Raw genomic sequence first — 24,001 nt, forward strand, 5'->3', positions numbered from 1 at the left:
TGAAGCTCCATGAGAACAAGAGTTAAACTCATAGTTTCAGGCTGAAACTGGAAGACAATGTTTTATAAACTTTAGCCAATAAAATAGTTCTGCAATTTATCTTGCCCAAATCAGGACACCAGGCATAGGTACCCTAGGAACGCAAATATAAATAAACATTTCTAAATGCTCTAATATCAAAAGCTTATGGTAGGAAAGTACCAGCTTTTATTTTTACTTCTGCCATTTCTTCTCTTAATTATATAATAATCTGATATTGAATTATGTGGACATGTCAATGCATATTTCTGAGCGCCTAGATTAGCCGTATTTACATGGTGCGCTATGTTCATCATTTTATTTATGTAACTGAGAGAGGAAGATGGCCCAGTTTGACATTAGTATTTATTGGAAGTTGAATGACATTGCAGTTATATATGTTTTTTATATAGCACGTTTCTGACGTTAGATAAAGCAGCAATCCCCCCTAACTAATCCCCCCTTCCCAGAAGCCGAACAGCGATATTTTACCTCCAGTTCCCGATATACATACCGGTCTTAATTCTTGTTTAAAGGGGATTTAAATGGCCAGCCAATAGGAATCTGCTTCAGATAACATTGCAGCTTTCTATTGGCCCAATATTTTTTTATCAAGCCCAGGCAAGTCCACCAATAAGAATCCCGGAAATGGTGTCGGAGGGCTTTTCAGAGCTTAAAATAGCACTGTTCAGCTCAGAGGAACCCCCGGGATCCCGTCCTGCAGCAAAGAAATGGGAGGTAAAAGTAAAACGGAGTAGGGGGGCTGATCACTTTATCTCAGAATTGTATGAAAATGTTTGTATTTTGTTTATTTCTATCAGGCGACTTTCCTATACCAGCTCCAGGCAAAATATCTACATAATCAGGTATTTATTTCCATTTCAAATATAAACATATTTTTATAAACAGAGTTAAGTTTAAAGGAGCTATACCGCCTACAATGTGTTATTTAATCTGACCTCAACCTGCTGTCTCCTAACGTCCGAGACGACCCCAAGGTAGTCCTGGAGCTGCCCAAAGAAGTGAATCTGGAATCTCCTACCCAGATTTGGTAATGTAGGGGAAAGACACCTCCCGTGGCGCTGAGGAATGGTTTAATTGTGATTGTAGACAAAGTTCTTTTCTTGATGGATTCCTCAAGAGAAAAAGAGAAAACAAGCATACACACTGCAATAGTGCATTACCCAGGGACAACTAGGATGTATAAAGAGAGCAATTTTAATACAATAATAAAATACAGTATAACATATAAAATAAAAACAATTGATTACACTAAAAATACAAAAAATTATACTAAAAAGAATTATACTAAAAAGAACTATCTGTGCCTTGGCCTTCTCTTGAGGAATCCATCAAGAAAAGAACTTTGTCTACAATCACAATTAAACCATTCCTCAGCGCCACAGGAGGTGTCTTTCCCCTACCCTAAAACTTCTGCTGAAACTCTGACACAGGCCCTCATTCTCTCCTGTCTCGACTACTGTAACTTCCTGCTGTCCGGCCCTCTTGCCTCTCACCTGTCTCCCTTACAATCTATCCTAAATGCTGATGCCAGAATCACTCTACTCTTTCCTAAATCTGTCTCAGCATCTCCCCTGCTGAAATCACTCTCCTGGCTTCCTATCAAATCACGCATCTCGCACTCAATTCTCCTCCTCACATTTAAAGCTTTACACTCTTCTGCTCCTCCTTACATCTCACACTAATTTCTCACTATGCACCATCCCGACTCTTGTATTCTGCTCAAGGATGTCTTCTCTGTGCACCGTTTGTGTATAAAACCCTCTCCCGCCTTAAACCTTTCACTTACTGCCCGGCACCTCTGGAATGCCCTTCCCCTCAATATCCGACTAGCCCCCTCTCTATCCACCTTAAAGACCCACCTTAAAACACACCTGCTTAACAAAGCATATGAGTAGCAGACACACTTAGCAGAACACCCTCCTACTGTCTCGGTACATTCTTCCTACTTAACATTTTGATTGTAAGCTCTTCAGGGCAGGGACTCCTTTTCCTAAATGTTACTTTTATGTCTGAAGCGCTTCTTCCCATTATGTGTTGTTTGTATTATTTGTTATTTATATGATTGTCACGTGTATTACTGCTGTGAAGCGCTATCCACATTCATGGCGCAATATAAATAAAGATATACATACACACAAACATACCCATTGACTTCAACAGGAGTTTCCACGCTTATAGTGCCTTCGACAGCGATGCGACGGTGACATCACGCTGCGGGCGCTGGAAAAATCAAATTGACTTGACTTCCGGCGATCGCGACCAAGCCGTTGCATCACTTCTACTATAAGCGCACGCGACGGTTTCGATACATTTGTTATGTCGCGTCGCCGTTGCCTCGCTGGCACTATAAGCGCGACCTAAGAAGCACACAAATAAAACAGACATCCTATACCTTTGTAAGGGCTAACTCACTTTCCCAGTCCCTATTTGAAGTGCTGGGAGGATAGGCCTCTTGCCAACCCATGACCCCAAAGTCCAAAGAGGTACCTGTAAGCAGGGGACCCTTTATGTCAGTCTCTGGGTCTGGGTTGGTGTCCATTGGGGGGGCCACCCTCTGTTGGGTTCCAGGGTCCGCTGCTCAGGACCACTTGTTCCTGTAAATCTCTTCTGGCAACACAGTCCCTCGGTGCTCAAGAGATCCCGCCTGCAGCTCCAGCAGGAGCTTTTCTACCTGCCTGATGAGTCAGGTGGAGGCTGGTTAATTGTCTGTAGCTGCAATTAACCATCTCCCTGCTGGATTGCTTAGACCAATGCAGGCTTTCTATTGAAGTCCTTTTAGACAGGGCCCAAAATGAGTGCCTGACCCTGGGCAAAGTATATCCCTAATCCAAATCTGCTTGAAATCTAAATCAATGTCCACATCTATCTTTCTTAGTGAATATTGTATGTCCCAAATGACTAGAAGATTTCACAGTAAGTATGCGAATAATATAACAAAAGACAAATATACCTAATGCTACATTCAGTGTGACAAAATACATAGTTAAATACTTCAATGTAAGTAGGCTTATAACACTTTGGCCAAAGGGTTTAACTAAATGACCCTTACTCATGAGAATACCAAAGTATAGCACAAAGTGATTCTTTGGACCCCAAGCACAGCGTTATAAGGGGGCTGAGCTGTATATGATGTGGTGGGTTCTGGGGTTAGAGCTTGCTGGGAATGTGTGTTCAAGTATGTGAATAAGATGGGAATGTAACATTTGGAGAAAAAAATATGTGTAACATTAGAAGTAGAGATGTGGGAACTGTTCAGGGCCCACAATCCTCTAGTTCCGCCCCTGCCCGCGACACACTGCTCTGCAATGCATTTCTCCTCCAAAAGAGTGAACGGGAAAAGTGAAAGATATGTTTGCTGTTCACTACTTTCTGTTGGAAGATAAAGAGGTTTTTGCTGAGAAATTTGCGGTTTTATTTACACACATAAAATACCCCCCCCCAAAAAAATAATCAAATCATTAAAAGTCAATGTGCAAGTCACATGACCTGAATTGCCGGATACCCTTGACAGACTGTGATTTTGCAAAATTCAAGCGAAATTCACAATTTTCTTCAAAATTTTCCGAAATGTAAATTGAATTCTCAAAAAGGTGAAATGTAACAAAAAAATGAATTCCTGAAGAAATGTGCACTGCACCTTAAGACATTTGCAAATCGGCCCACATTTGCTTAGACACAAGACACCTTATTCATAATTCACTTGCATGGGCTATAAAGTATAATCTGACGCCAGAAGGTGCCTAACATATGGTAGCACCATTTAGTAAGTATAAGCCAATATGCCTTCAGATATTCACGCTAAGAGGTGCAACATAAAGTGTATGTTCTTAATGGCAATTTCTCACTTCATGTGTAACCCATTCCTTTCCAGGACACTCAAGATTTCAATCGTTCCTACTCAGTCTAATATTATTCTGTTTTTATCTAGGGTATCGTTTTCCCTCAGGTTTTAACTGGATTTATAGCAAACATCTTCAACGCTTTAATAAACTACATCTTTCTGTATGTGCTGGGCCTGGGAGTGATGTAAGTAACTGGGTTCTTGTCTGGAATATTCACAGATAATAGCAAATTATAGCACAGAATTATTTGGACTAAATGATTGGGGGTAGACTGTGTAAAGTGTTAATTGTACTTGAGCTACGAGAACGAATGTGTTTCATAAGCTGCTTAGAGCAAAACTCATGTTTCGATCACTTGATTAAAAAAATCAACCATTACTTTTTATTCCTGTGGAGAAGATCCAGTGCCTGAAACACAAGGTTAGAGATGTCCACTACATTATAATAATAGCATGTTCTTGTATAGCGCTGCTACTTTTACGTAGCGCTTTACAGAGACATTTTGCAGGCACAGGTCCCTGCCCCGTGGAGCTTACAATCTATGTTTTTGGTGCCTGAGGCACAGGGAGATAAAGTGACTTGCCCAAGGTCAACAGAAGCCAACATTGGGGAATTGAACCAGGTTCCCCTGCTTCAAACTCAGTGCCAGTCAGTGTCTTTACTCACTGAGCCGCTCCTTCTCCTGGAGTGAGATGTTACCAACATCTAGACCAGTATCCTGTAGCAAGTATTGCAAACTTCTGGGTGAGCTCAAGATAGAGCACGGGCGGCCAATTCCAGTCCTCAAGGGCTACCAAACAGATCAGGTTTTCAGGATAGCCCTGCTGCAGCACTGGTGGTCAAAGACTGAAGTCGCTGTTTGAGCCACCTGGGCTAAAGCCGGGATATCCTGAAAACCTGACCTGTTGGTGGCCCTTGAGGACTGGAGTTGGCCAACCCCTGGTATAGAGCATCCCCCGGCCCCTGCCTCCAGATGTGTCCTTCCTGCTAGTTTGTGGACTTCCTCTCCATGAATAGAGCTAGCCCCTTAAAACAAGTAACGCTCGTTGCTGTCACAATCTTCAGTAGCAGTCTGTTCCCAAGGTTGGATGTCCAATGAATGAAAAAAAGCACTTGGTTTTATATGTGGTGGATGCTGATCTCCGCGTGTGTCCCTTGATCCTTGTGCTAAGCGAGCTTATGAATCACTGTTCCCTAATTATTGCCTCCGCAAGATTTTAAACAGTTATTTTGTGTCGCCCCATGAGTCGTCCTTTTTTTGCAGCGTAACAGTAACGGCAAACACAGGATTGTGCTTGAAGAAGTGAAAACGTGTAACCACATTGTTGAATAACAGCAGGTTTCTCCTCCTCCACAGGGGCTCTGCTTGGGCCAACACCATATCGCAGATCCTACAGATGCTTTTTCTGTTCCTTTATATCGTGTGGAAAAGGCTTTATGTAGAGACATGGGGAGGTACAGACCAGCTTTCTCTATCATATCAGATATACTGTTAGCATTGTCACCTAATGCAGGGGTGCTTAACTCCAGTCCTCAAGCCCTCCAAACAGGTCAGGTTTTTTTTAGGATATCCCAGCTTCAGCATAGGTGGCTGAAGAGTGAGCATCTGATTGAGCCACCTGTGCTGAAGCAGGGACTGATTGAGCCACCTGTGCTGACGCAGGGACTGATTGAGCCACCTGTGCTGAAGCAGGGACTGCTTGGGGTAAACGGTAAAGTGTTAATTGTACTTGAGCTACGGGAACAAATGTGTTTCATAAGCTGCTTAGAGCAAGACTGATTCAGCCACCTGTCCTGAAGCTGGGATATCCTGAAAACCTGACCTGCTGGGGGGCTTGAGGACTGGAGTTGAGCCCCCCCGGCCTAATAATGTAGGACGCCTGATTCTGGATATTTTGTACACTACAATCTCCAGGCAGAATTGCAGGTTTTAAATAAAGCGTTTTATTTCAGTAGAGTTAAAAACGAATGAAAAATATTTATTTCGAGTTCTGGCATCATTTTGCAGCGATCAACAAGAAAAGCCCCTCACTGAATTTGCAGTAAAACATTTTAACAGCGTATTGTATAAATGGAGTAAGTAATACGAGGCTTCTCAATACAGTCTCTTCACCTGCCCCATGTGACCATAGGTAGTTCTTGATACCGCTGATTTTGCACTGAAAGTGCATTGTTGATATCTCTGTCATTATAAATGCACTGTATATTACTGATTTTAGTTGTGTACATGCGTATTGTTTTCTTTTTCAGGTTGGTCCAGTGCGTGCTTTCAGGAGTGGGGGGCCTTTATACGCCTGGCTATTCCTAGCATGCTCATGCTGTGTATTGAATGGTGGGCCTTTGAAATTGGAATCTTTCTGGCAGGTCAATTAAATGGGCAAAGTGTCCAATTTTCCTTTAATCTCGTTATATAGAACCAAGCCAGCCAACTGGCATTGTACAGTATTTAGAAAATCAGTTCAGTAAAACTGGGGAACATATATATATATATATAGTGGCAGGGTGGCCTTGTGGTGGGGTCAGTAAGGGTCCCAAACAGTGTGTTGGGCTGTAACTGCAGTGGTTTATTATCCACAATAACAACAAAAGAATAGTCACTCTGTCCCTTTAAGGAAAACAAAACCATAAAATAAAACCTTACTCCCTTTGGGAGACTGACTACACATCACATCCCTAGCTATCCACCTGGGTAGCTAGCCTACTTCCAGACTTAAACACGAATACTATCCAAATGTCTGGAAAGAACTATAAAGTCCTTATCTGACAGTTGCTGGGGAATGCCTCCTAGGGTCTCCAGGTAATTCCCTCAGCAAGATTAGAACGCCGGTTCCTTATATAATCCGCTCCGTCCAGCAGCTTGTTGGCCTGAAGTCTGATTAAACAGCTAGCCTCTCCAGGAGGAGTTTAACTGCCTGCATGCTGGAAAGCAGACATACTGCAGTACCCTCCAGCATACAAAGACAGTGACTTAATCACAATATATATAGAGAATGCAATTTTTCTTTTGTGTGTATATATATATATATATATATATATATATATATATATAGAGGCGCGGAAGGGGCTGGCTGCCGGAAGGGGGAGGAGTGAAAGCGCAGAGGAAGGAAAGTATTGCTGAGAGGCGGGGGAGGAGCGAAGGCACTGCTCAGAGAGCCGTAGGCGGGGTAATCTCCCCCAACAACATGAACCCGCCTCCGGCATTTTTTTTTCTCTCCAGCGCGAGCGGGGAAAAACAGCAGCGCGAACGGGGGGAAATTAAAAAAACAAACATGTGTGCTGCTTGGGCCAATATTTACTCGCCCGGAGGTTAAATCCCCTCGACCCGGGTGTGTAAATGTATATGATTGTCGAACACTGTATATATATACTGTATACACAAACACATACACATACACACACAGTGGCGAGGAAAAGTTTGTGAATCCCATGGTTTTTCCATGATAACCTTCTTGAATCAAAACCCTTTTCTTAAAGTATCAGGTTTTTGTGTCATTTGTTGTATCAGGTTATCTTTATGTATTATTTGGACTTAGATTAAGATCTAATTACATTTTAGGTTTGAGATATGTGGTTCACAAACTGTTTCTCGTCACTGTATAGATACACCCCCCTCTCCTGTCCACAGCCCCCCCCTCCTGTCCACTGCCCCCCTCTCCTGTCCACTGCCCCCCTCTCCTGTCCACTGCCCCCCCCCTCCTGTCCACTGCCCCCCCCCCTCCTGTCCACTGCCCCCCCCCTCCTGTCCACTGCCCCCCCCCCCTCCTGTCCACTGTCCACCCCCTCCTGTCCACTGTCCACCCCCTCCTGTCCACTGTCCACTGCCCCCCCTCCTGTCCACTGCCCCCCCTCCTGTCCACTGCCCCCCCTACTGTCCACTGCCCCCCCTCCTGTCCACTGCCCCCCCCCTCCTGTCCACTGCCCCCCCTCCTGTCCACTGCCCCCCCCCTCCTGTCCACTGTCCACCCCCTCCTGTCCACTGTCCACTGCCCCCCCCTCCTGTCCACTGTCCAGCCCCTCCTGTCCACTGTCCACTGCCCCCCCCTCCTGTCCACTGCCCCCCTCCTGTCCACTGCCCCCCCTACTGTCCACTGCCCCCCCTCCTGTCCACTGCCCCCCCTCCTGTCCACTGCCCCCCCCTCCTGTCCACTGCCCCCCCCTCCTGTCCACTGCCCCCCCCTCTTGTCCACTGCCCCCCCCTCCTGTCCACTGCCCCCCCCTCCTGTCCACTGCCCCCCCCTCCTGTCCACTGCCCCCCCCTCCTGTCCACTGCCCCCCCCTCCTGTCCACTGCCCCCCCCTCCTGTCCACTGCCCCCCCCTCCTGTCCACTGCCCCCCCTCCTGTCCACTGCATCCCCCTCCTGTCCACTGCCCCCCCCTCCTGTCCACTGCCCCCCCCTCCTGTCCACTGCCCCCCCTCCTGTCCACTGCCCCCCCCTCCTGTCCACTGCCCCCCCTCCTGTCCACTGCATCCCCCTCCTGTCCACTGCCCCCCCCTCCTGTCCACTGCCCCCCCTTCCTGTCCACTGCCCCCCCTTCCTGTCCACTGCCCCCCCTCCCCCCTTCCCACCGCCTCCCCTCCCCCTTCCCACCGCCTCCCCTCCCCCTTCCCACCGCCTCCCCTCCCCCCTTCCCACCGCCTCCCCCCCCCCTTCCCACCGCCTCCCCCCCCCCTTCCCACCGCCTCCCCTCCCCCCTTCCCACCGCCGCCCCCCCCCTTCCCACCGCCTCCCCCCCCCCTTCCCCCTCCGCTCCCCTTTCCCCCCCCCTCCGCTCCCCTTTCCCCCCCCTCCGCTCCCCTTTCCCCCCCCTCCGCTCCCCTTTCCCCCCCCTCCGCTCCCCTTTACCCCCTCCGCTCCCCTTTAGCCCCCTCCGCTCCCCTTTCCCCCCCTCTGCTCCCCTTTCCCCCCCTCCGCTCCCCTTTCCCCCCCCTCCGCTCCCTTTTCCCCCCCCTCCGCTCCCCTTTCCCCCCCCTCCGCTCCCCTTTCCCCCCCCTCCGCTCCCCTCCACCCCCCCCTCCGCTCCCCTCCACCCCCCCTCCCCTCCCCTCCACCCCTGCACCCCCCTCCCCTCCACCCCCCTCCCCTCCCACCCCCTCCCACCCCTTCCCCCCCTCCTCTAACCCTTCCCCCCCCTCCTCTAACCCTTCCCCCCCCCCGCTCCTCTAACCCTTCCCCCCCCCGCTCCTCTAACCCTTCCCCCCCCGCTCCTCTAACTTTTCCCCCCTCCTCTAACCCTTCCCCCCTCCTCTAACCCTTCCCCCCTCCTCTAACCCTTCCCCCCTCCTCCACCCCTTGCCCCCCTCCTCCACCCCTTGCCCCCCTCCTCCACCCCTTGCCCCCCTCCACCACCCCCTCCTCCCCTTCCCGCCGCCCTTCGCCTTCCTGCCCGCCTTATCGCCTCCCCACTCCCGCCTCTGCCTTTCACCCGCCCTTACTCCGGCCGCCTCTGCCTTTCACCCACCGCCTCACAGCCGCTGCACGCACTCAACAGACACCCGCCACACTCGACACATACCTGCCGCCACACACACCTGCTGCCTCCCGCCCCTACGCACCGACATCACTGTCCCACCGCCTCACACCCTAGCAGGACCCCCACTCACAGACAGCACTCACAACCCACGCGCCACCCGCCGCCTCACACCCTAGCAGGATCCCCACTCACAGACAGCACTCACAACCCACGCGCCACCCGCCGCCTCACACCCTAGCAGGACCCCCACTCACAGACAGCACTCACAACCCACGCGCCACCCGCCGCCTCACACCCTAGCAGGACCCACACTCACAGACAGCACTCACAACCCACGCACCACCCGCCGCCTCACACCCTAGCAGGACCCCCACTCGCAGACAGCACTCACAACCCACGCGCCACCCGCCGCCTCACACCCTAGCAGGACACACGCCTCACATTTTTACATCACTTATGGCACCAAAATATACATTGTACTGTGGTGTGGTTACAATAAACCATTTTTATACAACATCGTATTACATTTTCTTCCATCTTTCTTTTCAATATTATTATCCAACCTTTACAACAAATACTCACCTATTGTTCCACAATTTATAAATAATACTACCTATTACGCATTTACATCCCGGGCAACGCCGGGTCTCTCAGCTAGTTACTTATAAAAACAAAACAAAAAACACACATGCACACACACACACACACGCACATCATTGTAGAAGATTTTATGGTTCCTATAGCACTGATATAATAGATAACTAAGGCCTAGATCCACAAAATGGTGCGAAGCTTTAGCATTCAAATGAATGGGCGCTAAGGTGTGCTAAAACTTGGCACACGTTTGTGTATCGGGACCCAACACCTGCATTGTATTATTTTCTGCACATTGTGAAACAAATCTGAACTTCTTTGTCTTCCCTCAGGAACTATCAGCATGGTGGATCTCGGTGCTCAGTCTATTATTTATGGGGTTGCTAATATAATTTACCTGGTAAGTACTTGAGTTGCTTCTTCTGTCCTGGAATCACAATGTGTGTTTTTCCCACAACATAACAGGGGGGAGGGGGGGAGGAGGAAGGGGGAGGGGATTCACTAAGCGCCGATAACAGGTATTGAAGCTCTATCCCGCGTTAACTGATTATCAAGTTGAAGAACACCGGATCAAGCTCAGATACACCGACACACCTGATACACCGGTGCTTCGTGAATACCGGCTAATTCATTTTACAGGTACCAAGATTTTATCACCTTAAAAGCTAGATATACACTAGTTATAACACAGTTTTACTTTGAATTTAAGACAGTCATTTTAGACAAGTTGAATAGAAAAAAAGGCATACAAAATGTGTTTGTCCCACCCTTTAAGTGAATTATATTATAAAGCTTCCTAGAGCTAACATACCATGATCAGAAATACCAAGTATTTATTAAATATGCTTTTTGTTAGTACTCATGACAAAGAGGCCTGTGAGGTTCAAACTGATCATTTGACACCTGTGTACTCAGTATTATGTACCTGAAGAACTCTCATGTTGCTCCATTCAAAGTATCACAAACGTTAGTGAATCTACACGTTGCCAGTAGAACTTTACAATTGCTTAAATGTGAAAAGCTGAAAAAGCATACAGTGTCTTGACATTATGAAACCAACATTAACCATAGGTGCCTGCAATTTACTGTAAACGCCTTTAAATTATTTCACTGTAAATGGGACGTGCCCTCATTTAAATCAGAGAAAATAGCTAGGAAAAGGATGACAATCTCATAATCTTTTTTTGACTTGAATTAGGACAACAAAAATGCATTGTAAGAGAATTGTCCTGGTACTGGGTATGTTATAGGGGCTCAGTGTTACTAACCAGTGTTAAGTGACAAACTGCTTTACTGCAGCCGTCTGCAAGGGGGTCTGTATTCTGCCAGACTTATTAAATGTACAAACAGGGTCGTTTGTCATATTCACTACCCAACGGTAACCTAGCCATCTCCATTTATTTTTCCCATGGGTCCAACCAAAAACAAAAGCACAGTTCTAGTCGTCTCTTTTATGCTAACAAATATTCCTATTTTGTGTCATTGACCAATATCATAGAAGTTCCTTTGATTGATCCTTAAGGTTGACTGTAGTGGATTATTTTTACTTTCCCCAAACTCTTAAAAAGACTGCAGTATATGACATTTATAAATAGGATTGACTTGAGTAAACGTTAGTACTGCATCTTCAAATGCAAAAGAAAAGACCTGTTGAGTTAATATCGTGCAGAACCACATTGTTCAGATAAGATAGTTTATCAGTAATATATTCCAAAGACACAGACATATAATGTTGCAGAATGGCCATGTAGATGGATTTTAGATACCGTTTTTTGGAAATGATTCTCGTTAATTGGCACGATACGAACCATGCAAGTTCAGACAGTCATAATGCAGTGGTACACCGTTTTTTCCCCCTACCATTTAATAACGCTTTCTATATTCCAGGTCCCTGTCGGGTTTAGCATTGCGGTCAGCGTCCGCGTAGGAAATGAGCTCGGAGCTGGGAACACCGAAAAAGCAAAGAAGGCAACAGTTGTTGCCTTGTTTATGACCGGTAAGAAGGAGCATTAAGAGGAATTGAATATACAGTATATTTAAACCTCATATGGGGAGTAAATTAACCATGTATGATGTCAGCCACATGGTTTGTTACATCTGGGTCGATAACATGGCTCAGTTGGATGGGTTTTTTGGAAAATGATCATTATGATTCTTCTTTAAAATGAAAATGGAAAAGATAGGTTAAACCCACCATGACAAATCTTTGATGTGCACACCGGAAGAAATAGTGATGCGAATCAAAGTGAATGATTTAACTATAGTCCAGTTATAGTACAGTTGGTCAAACTATACTATGTGATCACATTACAAAAATATTATCAATGGAAACAGTTTTTTAGTGGTTTGTATTAAATATTGGACCAAAATGTCAGTGTGATACAGCTTGGGATTTCAGTTTTAGGTCTAAACTGGAAAAGCACCACCAACTGATCATTTAGCTCTCTTAAAACTGAAAATTAAGCAAAATGTCCTATTAAATTCCACCTCTTGTATCATCCCAGCCACCAATAAACACTAAATTCATAGAGTGTCTAAAGTTGACGCTACCAAATATATGTGGAAAAATATTAAACTGTTAAATATAAAGGGACTACAAATATGATAAATACAGTGTAGTGCTACAGACAAAAGTGAAGCTGAAAAATATACATAAAAATTGTGAATGATCTAAACAGTGAAACAGATTACTCAATGGAAAAACACAAATGAAGTGATCAATGTGAATGGTGAATGTATAAACAATGAAATGTTGAAAAACCCTTCACTCAAACACCAAAAAAGGAACTGGTCCCCAAGTTCTTGGGTGTAGACAAAATTCTTCCAAAGGATCAGGGTGGCACCATGGTAGGGAAAAAAACAGAAAAAAAATAATCAGGCATTTCGTTGACGGTTCAGCTTCCTCAGGGGTAAATATCTTCCTGAGGTAGCTGAACCGTCAGTGAAACGCGTTGGTATGATTGCAGAGAGGACTGTGAGAGATGCGCTCCTATTTCCGGACGGCCGATACTGGAATAAATGGAGAACCTCATCTACTTGCAAGACGCTGAGACGCTGCAATCCTGAGACGTTGGCGCGATTTCTCACGGAGGTGGCGAGGCTGGGGAAAGTCTCCTAAATAGGAGATCAGACTCCTGACCTGTTTTATCTTGCGTTTAAAGAATAACGTTACGTTTTTTACGTTATTGCACCATTGTCCCTTTTTCTGTTTTTCGCCTTCCATGGTGCCGCCCTAAACTCCCCTGATCCTTTGGAAGAACTATGGGACTTTAGAATAGACGTAAGATTAACATACATACCATAGGTAGAAGTAGAGTTCAGAGCTGTCTTTCCATCTGCTCAAATGCGTCTGGACTGACCTGCTGTCCTAATGTTGGTGATCAAAAAGATGAAGCCAGTAGCACAGTGGGTAGAGCAGTGTCTTTCAACTGGGGTTCCCTGGGTATCCCTAAAGGCTCCCTGTAGTTTTCTGGTCATTTGAAAATAGTATCAAATATAGAAGAATTTACAATGCATCAGATGATCTCAGACGCACTATTAGAGATGGTTGGGGTTCCTTACCATGCTTCTGATGTCAGACACGCTATTAGAGATGGTTGGGGTTTCCTCACAATTTCACTTAGGTTTCCTTAACCAAAAAATGGTTGGAAACCAGTGGGGTAAAGCAAGGAATAATGAGGGTTGGGAGAGGGATGTAATACTGACTGATTTTCATTCCAGAAACATGTGCTCTAGGATGCTGTATCCTGCTAGTCTGCTTAAAGGACGTGGTGGCCTACATTTATACTACAGACGCGTAAGTTTGACATTTAGCAGTCTACATAGCAGGGGGTAGGTTACGGTTGTGTTTATTTAAACAGTTTAGTTTGAACTGCTAAAGCTTGTGTGATACAGCAGTTCCTCATGTCTGGAGTTACAGCAAATGAGCACTTCTCAAATAAGACGTAAATGACACTAAACTTACAAACCTAATGCAAATTAAACTCGAACACAAAATAATAATAAGAAACATCTTGCAACATTGCACTCGACCCCTTTGCTGCCAGAGGTCCAAGCAACACACTGCAAAGCAACTGGATCCATTTGCTTTCTTCTGTTAGATGAATGTGAACGCAGCAATGTGTTCTAGATAGTAACTGTTGTGTCAAAGGGAATCAACCCTACAATACTAAGGAAACGTGGCCCTAAGCATGTTGTGATGATCTCAGTAAACCTAAACAGTGAGTGACTTCACACCTGCATAGTTGATCTGTAGTGCAAACACCCTATTTCTGCTATATGCAGATACACTCTATAGCAGGGGTGCGCAAACTTTTGCCCCTGCCTGCTCTCCCCCCCTGCTCGCACCTCCCTCCTTACCTTGTCTGCGGGCGTCGCCAAAGGTAAGGGAAGTTGCAGAGGCCTTGCGCGATTCCTGCCGTCCCCCACCCCCCACGTTTAATTTAAATGACTAGGGGAAGAGTGTGGGGCCTCTGCAACCGCCGTGACCCCCCCTGGAAAATCTTGCGGCCCCCCCAGTTTGCGCACCCCTGCTCTATAGCGCTAGATCCGCAGCGTACCACAATATTCACTTTTTTGTGATGCTAAGCCTAACAACAATTTAACTATATTTTGATTGTTATTCCACCATCTACCTTATATCCATACAGGATATCTGTTCCTATATGAGCAGTGTATATTTATACCAGCTCATCCCTATACTATAGCCGTCTCTTCCACTGAGGATTTTAATATCCTGTGTATATATGTTCCCCATATATGTTGGTTTGTCTTTTGTTACAAATAGATTTATTAAAAAAAAAAAAAAATTGGTTTTATTTGAGTCTGTTGTCTAAGGGTCAGTGGACCCTCTTTTGGTCCTATTAATTATACCATTCCCACCTACAACAGTGTACATCCTTGTACACTGTAACTTTTGAGTGCAAATCATAGGGCTTTTAGTGACCCCTTGTGGTCACTTGTTCAAGTGGTAGCTATCTAATTTCTCCCTGTGCACCACGTTTTTTAACACTCAGTACTACTACAGTAGGTGAGCGATTAGTCACTATGTTTATATGGTCCTAGGAACACCCACTGCATTAACATTTGGGGCTACAGTATATGTATATGTTAGTTACATCTTCTGGTTAAGTAATTTCTTTTGCATAGAACAAAGGAGGCTTACAAGGGGAGTTAAGAGTTATATGAGGGGCCATTAGATGGACAAAGAAAAGGGAGAAAGTTTAAATCATTACGGATTTTGCTAATCTAATTTATTAAGCCAAATCTCCGACATTTCGGCCAATGCAATGGCCCTTTTCAAGTGTGCAGTAGCTGGCATAATAAAACACCCCAAGTGTCTCTTATTTATAACCCCAAAGTCCCCAGGTGTCCCTCATTGTGGATCAGCCTCCAGTGTCCTCCGCATTCGTCTGACGATCCCGCCCTCTTCTGGTAGGCGTGTGGCATAATCACGGCGTCCTCCCGGCATCCTCCGTCGGTGTTGATTGGTCTGCTTCAGATCCAGTAATCTCGCGACATCTCGAGCGGCGTCTGACATGATTCCGGAGGCGAGCCTCCATCCATAGCTTTCCCCATCCATGCTTACAAGAGACACTTGGGGTGTTTTACAATGCCAGGTACACTTGAAAAAGGCCAGGGCATTGGCCGAAACGTTGGAAATTTGGCTCAACAAATTAGTTTTGCAAAATCCGTAGTGGCCTGATTGTAAACTTTGTTTGCTGATGCTCTAGTACTGACAGCGATTCCCTGAACCAGGAGCACTGGTGATATAATTTTCTTTCTCTTTTGTGGTGTGCAGCATAGATCTGTTTATATTGCAAAGAAAATGGAGGGCATTGGGTGATAAATAAACAGAGGGTCAAAAACAGGGACAAACAGAAAGAATAGCCGTTTTCCTTCATCAACAACCCAATTAATATATTCCTTTACTTGAAATGCTTATTCTTTTAAATGGGAGTTGTTGGGGGACATTCTTACTCTGTGCACCAAATACAAAACGAGTGCCCTGGATACAAAACAAATGTTTTTGGGAAGCAACTGTTTTGAAAGATTGAGAAGCACCGATTTATAATCCTTCTTGTTGTCTCCGTTGGTCCACAATCTCCTTCCTGAGGAAGAAAACGATAACGGTATTATTGTCATTGCTTGGTACTATGTTTTTTTTATTTTTGCTCTTTCTACAGGGAAATAGTCACGCTGGTCACTTATGTCATCCCGGTGTATGCCGCTACGCATCTCTTCGACGGATGTGTGGTAAGAATGTCCTAGATTTCGAGACCTTGGAATACAAATGAATGAGCTTTTGGTTCAGACACATTTCCTTGTAATGGAGAGGTACTCAGGAGAAGAACCCCCTTTGTGCTTTTGTTTTACCAGATCTGGACAGTATTACAACAGTACCGCTGTTTTCTAATCACTGGGAGGGATTGTAACTTTAATGACCAGAGCATAGCCTCTAAGTAAAGGGGAGTGTAATGTAAGATGAATGATTGTAGTGAAAGGCAAATAAGCTTTTACCCAAGTCAATGAAAGAAGCCTGGAGAATCATGTAGCTGTCCCAGGTAACGATGCAGAATAATACTGTAGCCAAGTGTCGGCGCCGAACAAATGGCAGATTTTAGACATTGAAGAATATACATGTGCAGTTGCACAAACTGGGTCAGTAATTTCTTCTGTCTTATACAGGCCACCTGCGGGGGGATTTTGCGAGGCACAGGAAAGCAGACGATCGGAGCCATCTTTCACACTGTCGGGTATTATGTGATTGGTCTTCCTGTTGGAATATCACTGATGTTTCCAGCAGATTTTGGCATAATAGGTAGGATTTTTAACACTGCCACTAATCAGGTTGTATTCAGCATTATGAGAAGCGGGGAAATGCAGTTAAGGCTGCGTCCCCGCTGCCGCTGAGCGCGCTCATGCTTGAGAGCGGTGAGGTCAACAACTCACCAAGCATGAGCGCAGGCTGTTCTGCATAATTTTGCGAGCGGGGGCTGTGGGGATCGGGGCTATTTCTGAGTGTAATGTATGTGGGGCTGTGTGTGTGTGTGTGTGTAGCTGTGTTCTGTGTGCTTTGTGCATTTACTGCTGCTGAGCGCACCTCAAAATCTCTTTTCTTTGTCTCCCCAAGCGCCGAGCTTGGGAGAGCGTACGTGCCTGGGCATGAGCGCACCGCGATAGCGTGCCCGTGCAGATTCACGTTCACTGAAGTAAATACGCCAAGCGCGCTCAGCGGCAGCGTAACAATGCATTGATTTATTTTCAAATGACTTGTGCAGAGTAAATGAGCACTTCATTACTAGTACTTCAGTCTTGGTTCAGATAAAAAAAGTTATCACCTAACAATTGATATTTTAGCAGAAGCTTTAGAGAGTTCTTTCTCTTCCTCAGGTCGGTAATACGGATTTAGAAAATATTCTACGAGATTAACTCAGATGTACAAACCAAGATAACAGTATTAGGCAGGCGAGGTAGAGAAGGAGTGGCATAGGAGATAGTGAATAAGTAGACAGGGCAAAACATCCATCCAGTGGTGAGAAGGGAGTGGGGTGCAGGGGGGCACATTCATCTCGTATACTGCAGAACAGCCGACTTTGTTTTTGTTAAACTTCTCTTGATCCCACTTAACCTTTCTCCCCCCCCCCCAAGGTAGGTTTAACCCACTGAATCCTCTGTAACCCCTGTTTACAAGAATCAGCCCCACCCTGCCTATATGTATGATCTGTGGTATGTTAGATTAGGAAACTTGATTTGTTAATTGTGTTCTGTTAATTGTTCAGCTAGTAACAGGCAGATTTATTGGGGGGAGGTTATATGACTGTTTAGATGTATAAATTTGAAAGCACTTAAGGGAAGCATTGCAAGGTTTAGCATTGCATCTTAAAGTGGCCATCTTTAAGTGAATATGTAGTTAGACTGTAGTTGAACAAGAGTTGGACTGGAAGTGTATCTTTCTGCAAATTCAACTACACAAGGCAAGAAACGGTGAGACTTTCTGACCACACTATTATCCCATGCTTGTTAGTCTGCACAATCAACCCCCCTCACACATTCACTTACTGCAGTCTCTCCCAACACTTGTCTGCACACAACTGCCTCTCCCAGTTCCTTCTGCAATCCTTTAACAGACCATAACACTGCTAACTGCAGCACACTTTCAGTGACAAGTAAAAGGCACACAAATGTCTACTCAATGCGCACACTACTTCATGCAAAGTTACCTACATTTGTGATAATGAACCTGCTACTTTCCTCAAGTCTGTTATTTACTGTGGTCTCATGGAAATGTTACTCTCTCTATTCATTACAAACTCCTCACTCCTGGCCCACACCCAATATCATCATGCACCCTAGGCTACTGTAAAGCCTTGCATTTTCTACTGAATGGTGGTGGAGAACTCTGAAAACCAGAATACCAACCACTACTCACTCTAATGGCAAACATCACACGTTTACAACTTGCAAACAACTACTCAAATGTATATTTATACTCTTACTCTCTGTAGCAGGTGATATTGAACTTAACCCAGTCCCTCCATTTTAAACTTTGTCCCATGCCCCTGAGAATACCCCTTTCAAATTCTAAAAGGGCTATCTGTCGTCCACATTAATATCCGTAGTCTGTTGCCCAACTGGATGAACTAAGGTAATGGTACCTTATGCATAAACCCAAAGCCATCATTATCACAGAAACATGGCTAACACCTAAAACCCTCTATGCAAATATCGCCATTCAGGGATACTCCATTTCTAGGAAAGAGAGGTCAAAGAGAAGAGGAGGGGTGTTACTTTATATTGAAGACACCTTACAATTTACACTGCTAAATTGCCCCCCAAGCCCACCCTTTTTTGAAATCCTATTTGGCAAAATCTGCCTTACCTTTTCTACGCTTGTCTTGATTGCTGATATCTACCACCCTTATTGCCCCGCTAAAGTCCCTAACTAACATCACTCAGTATCTTGGCTCAATTTCCTCTCTCAACTGGAAGTGTGAGCTGTTAGTTCTTGGGGATTTCAACAACAATTGTCTTAACCCTAAAAACAACAAAATCCAGACACAACTCAAGCCACCAAACCTAATCCAACTAACTTCACAATCCACACGCACAAACCTAAAATCTAAGAACCATTCCTTGGGTCTTAACGACAGATGCCTGCGGAATATGTGCACAAGGCAAACAAGACACGCAAACGCCCAATATTACTCTGACAACCTACACCAGAATACATCAAATCCAGATAATTTCTGGAAGGTCATCACCAATATATTCCAGCCTTCTAACCATCAACAACCATCTAATATCATTAAGGATGATATTTCTCTGACAAATCACACTGACATTGCAAACTCATTCAATGATTACTTTGTGGAGTGTGCTACTTCCCTATTAGCAAAACGTATCACGAACTACAAACATGAAGTTTAATCTGGAAGAACCCATATAGTCCCACCCTCTCCCAACACTGCCCACAATTTTCAATTTGTCCCAGTATCTGGAGAGGAGATTACACACGCACTCCTCAAATTAAAACTAAGCAGCCAATGTGGACCTGACGCTGCAATCAAATTTCCTACGACTTGGTGCCCCAGCCGTTGCCAAACCTCTTGCCTCCCTAATCAACTCTATTCTGTCTGCAGGCCATATCCCTGAGACCTGGAAAACTGCCAGAGTCGACCCAATCTTCAAAAATTTGGGACAAAAACACTGTTTAAAACTACTGCCCAATCTCTCTTCTCCCAATACTATCCAAAGTCATGGAAAAACGTGTTCACTACCAATTAAGCGATTACTATACAAAGACAAATTTCCCTAGCCAATTCCAATCTGCCTTTTGCCCCAAACACTCCACAGTAACTACCCTCCTAAAAGTTTGCAATGTGATCCAGGGTAGAATGGAACTGGGACAACTTAATGGTGCAATATTCCTAGATTTTGCAAAGGCTTTTGATACTGTTATCCATGGTATCTTGCTAAACAAACTTCAGTGCTCTGGAATAGAAAAACATGCTTTAAACTGGTTTCACTCATACCTGTTGGGTAGATCTCAACTTGTGTCTATCTTGGGTTCTAGCTCCAACCCTTTGGATATCACCTGCGGTGTCCCGCAGGCTCTGTTCTGGGGCCCCTACTCTTTTCTGTCTTTTTCAATGATCTGCATACAGCTGGTAAGGAAGCTTCAATACACATGTATGCAGATGACACAATCTTATATGCACACAGCCTCTCTGACCTTGAACATGTACTTCAATCTGATTTTTTGAGACTTGAAAACTGGATTTCCCAAAACAAACTGTTTTTAAACACTGCCAAGACTGTAACAATGGTTTTCGGGACCAAGGCTAAATGTCGAAATATACCAATGACGGAGCTACAGATCAGAACCAACTCTAATACCATCCAAGCCCCTGTCACTAGTTTGAAATATCTGGGGATATGGTTTGAATCTCACTTAACATGTGGCTTGCACATTGATACCCTGACATCCAAACCCTGGACAGAAAGCACACCGCACAGCAAATGCTAATACCAATAATAGACTATGGGAACATAGTATATGGCACAGCACCTCAAACTCACCTTAGTAAACTAGACACCCTCTACACTTCAATATGCCACTTTGTCCTCCAATGTAACTATAACGCACATCACTGCGAAATGCTCAAAGAGCTAGATTGGCCATCACTTGAGCCTACGCGCAAAATTCATCTCTCCTGTCTTACTTTCAAAGCAAGCTACCCCTGTATCTGATCAAGCTCCTCACCCCTACCACACGCAGCACTTTATCACCTGAGATCTGACTTGCGAGTAAGGCCCTGATCCCATTCAAATAAAGGGGGTTCGAAGGCTTTATCGACCTGCAGAAGCAGCTTCACAGTATATTGAATAGGACCCTTTGGCCACTGAATAATGGTCTTTAACTCTCGCTAGTGAAGTAGGATATTAAGTATGACTTATTTGGATAAGTAGGATATTAAGTGACTTATTTTGAAAAGTTTCCTGCCAACACAATTATTACTGGTGTAGACACTTTTTTCTTATGCGCCACAGGTTTCTGGCTTGGTATTCTGCTCTGCGCAGCAATCCAAGGCGTTGTGTTTATTGTATTTATATCGAAGCTCAACTGGAACAAAGCATCTGAGGAGGTAATGTTTCCATCTGGTCTATTTTTTTTAGCTCTAAGGAGAGACGGCTATCACATCTGTGCAGTGCTTGAGTAGCAATACCATCTCTAGCTATTTTCCATGTTTCCTACCTCCTAGTAACCTCTAGTAACTCAAAATAAAAGGGATAGACATTATTTTGTTCTTAGAAGACTACATGTATGTTGCAGATATCTACATGGGCCCATACCTTCTTTTATTAGGTTACCCTCTTTTATTAGGTTTTTTTTAAGTGCCTACTGACGAGGTTGTCCACTGGATTTAAGTAACATTGAAATATAGTATTTGACAGTAATCTATCAGAGATGCGTAAACCAAGGTCCCTCACATGATTATTTATATTGAAGTTGTCTGTAATAAGGAAGAATTTGAGACCCCCAAATCAAAAGCAATTCATAAATGGTAATAAAGCGTTTTCATGCATGCATTTTATTTTAGGCTCAAGTGCGGGCTATGATGAAGATGACTAGTTACTTAAACAACAAGCCGGTTGTGTATCAGAGTGCATCCTCAGGTACAGTATGTGTGTTTCAATATCCTTTAAATAGAGGGTGTCCTATGGAAAAGCATCCAAATTAATTGTATTTCTGTATGGTCGCATATTTCATGTATGTTCCCCGTATTATATTGAATTGTGCCTACTTTTTTACCATATACATGCATGATGATGATAATGCAAAGGCAGAGTTTACCAAATTTGGATTCTGGGGTAGACCGCTGTGAATATAAATCCTGCCAACTAATGTAACTCCAGGTGAATAGTGTGATAATGATCCTGGGTGGTTTTTCAACAGATCTTATTCTATTGTATCAAACTTTGTAACACAGTGGACAATAGAAATACAAAACTAGGACTGGATTATTAATATTACATGGGATTAGCTGGTATTTACATGTAGACTGGCTGAAGAAGCGGCTCAGTAAAAACGCTGACTCTGAAAACAATGATATTCAGTGTGAATCGGGGGAACCTGGTTCAATTCCCGGTGTCAGCGCCTTGTGACTTTAGGTAAGTCACTTTATCTCCCTGTGCCGCAGGCACCAAAAACAGAAATTGTAAACTCACCTGGGCAGGGACTGTGTCTGTAACAATCCGATGTTCTGCGCTATACTGTAATTCTGATGCACTTTGAGTGCCATTGGGGAAAAAAGTGCTATAACAAATAAAATTATTATTATTATTACTGAAGTGTTGGTTTGTTCCCTGCCAGAGAGGCTGCACAACATAGTCAAACAAAGCATTGTTGCTGAGCTAAGTGACACTTGTAGAAGCTGTCTCGCTGCTTTTGGGGAGGCGATCACAGTAGGTGCTCACCCCGGCTTTAAATAGCTGTTAACACGGACTCATTATTAACATCTATTTATCACGTAGTGAATAGTACAGCAGAGACTGCGACTATTCTAACACAAACCAGTGGCAATCGCCAAAAAGACTCAGGTACACCCAGGTACACGCTGGATACATGCCTTAAACTAGACCCAGCATCTCTGCATTGATCAATGGCCCATCAGATTTACAGCGGGGGTCCCTGGCAGTCCCATTCAAACTGGGACTGCCCCAGTCGTGCCCCAGTCAAACTGAATGGGACTGCCAGGGACCCCTGCTGTGTTAATCCTATGGGTCATTAGTCAATGCAGAAATGCCTTAAACTAGCTAGGTTACACCCAGCACATATCCAGAATATAACCGGGCTAGTTTAAGGCAAGCTTTAGAATACTCGTGGTCTCGTCTGTAGATTTAGTGGAGCAACATTAAGATTAATCATAAATTATACTGTAGAGAGTTTTCAGTACCATGTAGAGCAGGCTTAAGGGCCGGCTTCATGGTGGTGCCATCGGTGAAACTGCACTTTCCCGTGGGACACCACAGGTAGGGCTATGGGGAAGGGAAAAGGCCTCGCACACACACTGCATCGGACCCCATGATTTTAAAAGCCGGTCCTGACTATGAAGGTTTCTTCTACAAGCCTTCTTCAAGAGGTTTCAAAAGCTTTGTACACTACAATTTAATGTACAAAGAACCATAATGTTTGTCTCCTAAAAGGTGTCACAATCTACAATGGATCTTCATTTCTCGTTGAGCGGATACAACAACTTTGAGTTACATTACAAAGTGAATACACACAGGGAACCACTAGGGGGAACAATGAATGCTAATCAAGTTAGGGATGTCTAAGTCCATAAAATATGAACATAGTCACTGCTGAAAAAACTCAAATACATTGAAGGCGGCAGGAAAAAAACGTTAACATCAAGTGAAAATCAGATACAGTATATACAGATATATAGAGAGGTAAAACTCCAGCACACAACTCCTTTAACATTGTAATGATTTATTAGAGGAGTGGAGTCATACTATGAGCCATATTTACTAAGAATTGCTACTCCATAACACATCTTCCGTGATGGAAGACACCTTACTACCCATCTACGTGAATTAGCCATAAGAGGTATTACTGCATATGACACCTACAGAGGCAAAAGACATGTTCCAGCCCATTCACATGAAGCCAGGAAAGTTTGGAAAAAGCACAACACATAGGGCCATATTTACTAAGCTGCGCTATTCCATAAGTCACCGTCAAGCATTGCTTAATACTCAAACCTATTGTCACGTACGACACACCTGTGAGCACGTGACCTGCCCATGAGAACAGGGTCACTACACAGCTCACAAGCTGGCCCGCTTTTCACCTCGCAAAGGTCCCTCAAATGAACAATATCTCCGCTCAATCCGTCCCCATATACCATCTGTCACGGACAGTGTCACGATAGCTTGTGCAGGGTTATTATATACACCAAAATAACTGGGTTGAATTGAATGCGACTGTGATATGATAAAGAAAGTTTATTCCTTCGAAGTAATATGAACACACAATATTGAAC

At 44.5% G+C, this 24,001-nt stretch overlaps 1 protein-coding gene across 3 annotated transcripts in view; it reads left to right on the forward strand.

Annotated features, from left to right (window-relative positions):
- LOC142472295 (multidrug and toxin extrusion protein 1-like) overlaps positions 1-24,001 on the forward strand; it is a 58,465-nt gene that overhangs the window by 29,563 nt on the left and 4,901 nt on the right. For all 3 annotated transcript variants that reach the window (XM_075579279.1, XM_075579278.1, XM_075579280.1), the window contains exons 7-17: positions 840-884; positions 3,971-4,068; positions 5,242-5,339; positions 6,135-6,248; positions 10,283-10,350; positions 11,838-11,946; positions 13,671-13,746; positions 16,136-16,205; positions 16,638-16,770; positions 21,003-21,097; positions 21,554-21,629. In XM_075579279.1, coding sequence (XP_075435394.1) covers positions 840-884; positions 3,971-4,068; positions 5,242-5,339; positions 6,135-6,248; positions 10,283-10,350; positions 11,838-11,946; positions 13,671-13,746; positions 16,136-16,205; positions 16,638-16,770; positions 21,003-21,097; positions 21,554-21,629 — 982 coding nt within the window. The remainder of the gene's footprint in view (positions 1-839; positions 885-3,970; positions 4,069-5,241; positions 5,340-6,134; positions 6,249-10,282; positions 10,351-11,837; positions 11,947-13,670; positions 13,747-16,135; positions 16,206-16,637; positions 16,771-21,002; positions 21,098-21,553; positions 21,630-24,001) is intronic.

The sequence above is a fragment of the Ascaphus truei genome, chromosome 21 (genome assembly GCF_040206685.1).
Source record: "Ascaphus truei isolate aAscTru1 chromosome 21, aAscTru1.hap1, whole genome shotgun sequence".
Lineage (NCBI taxonomy): Eukaryota > Metazoa > Chordata > Amphibia > Anura > Ascaphidae > Ascaphus > Ascaphus truei.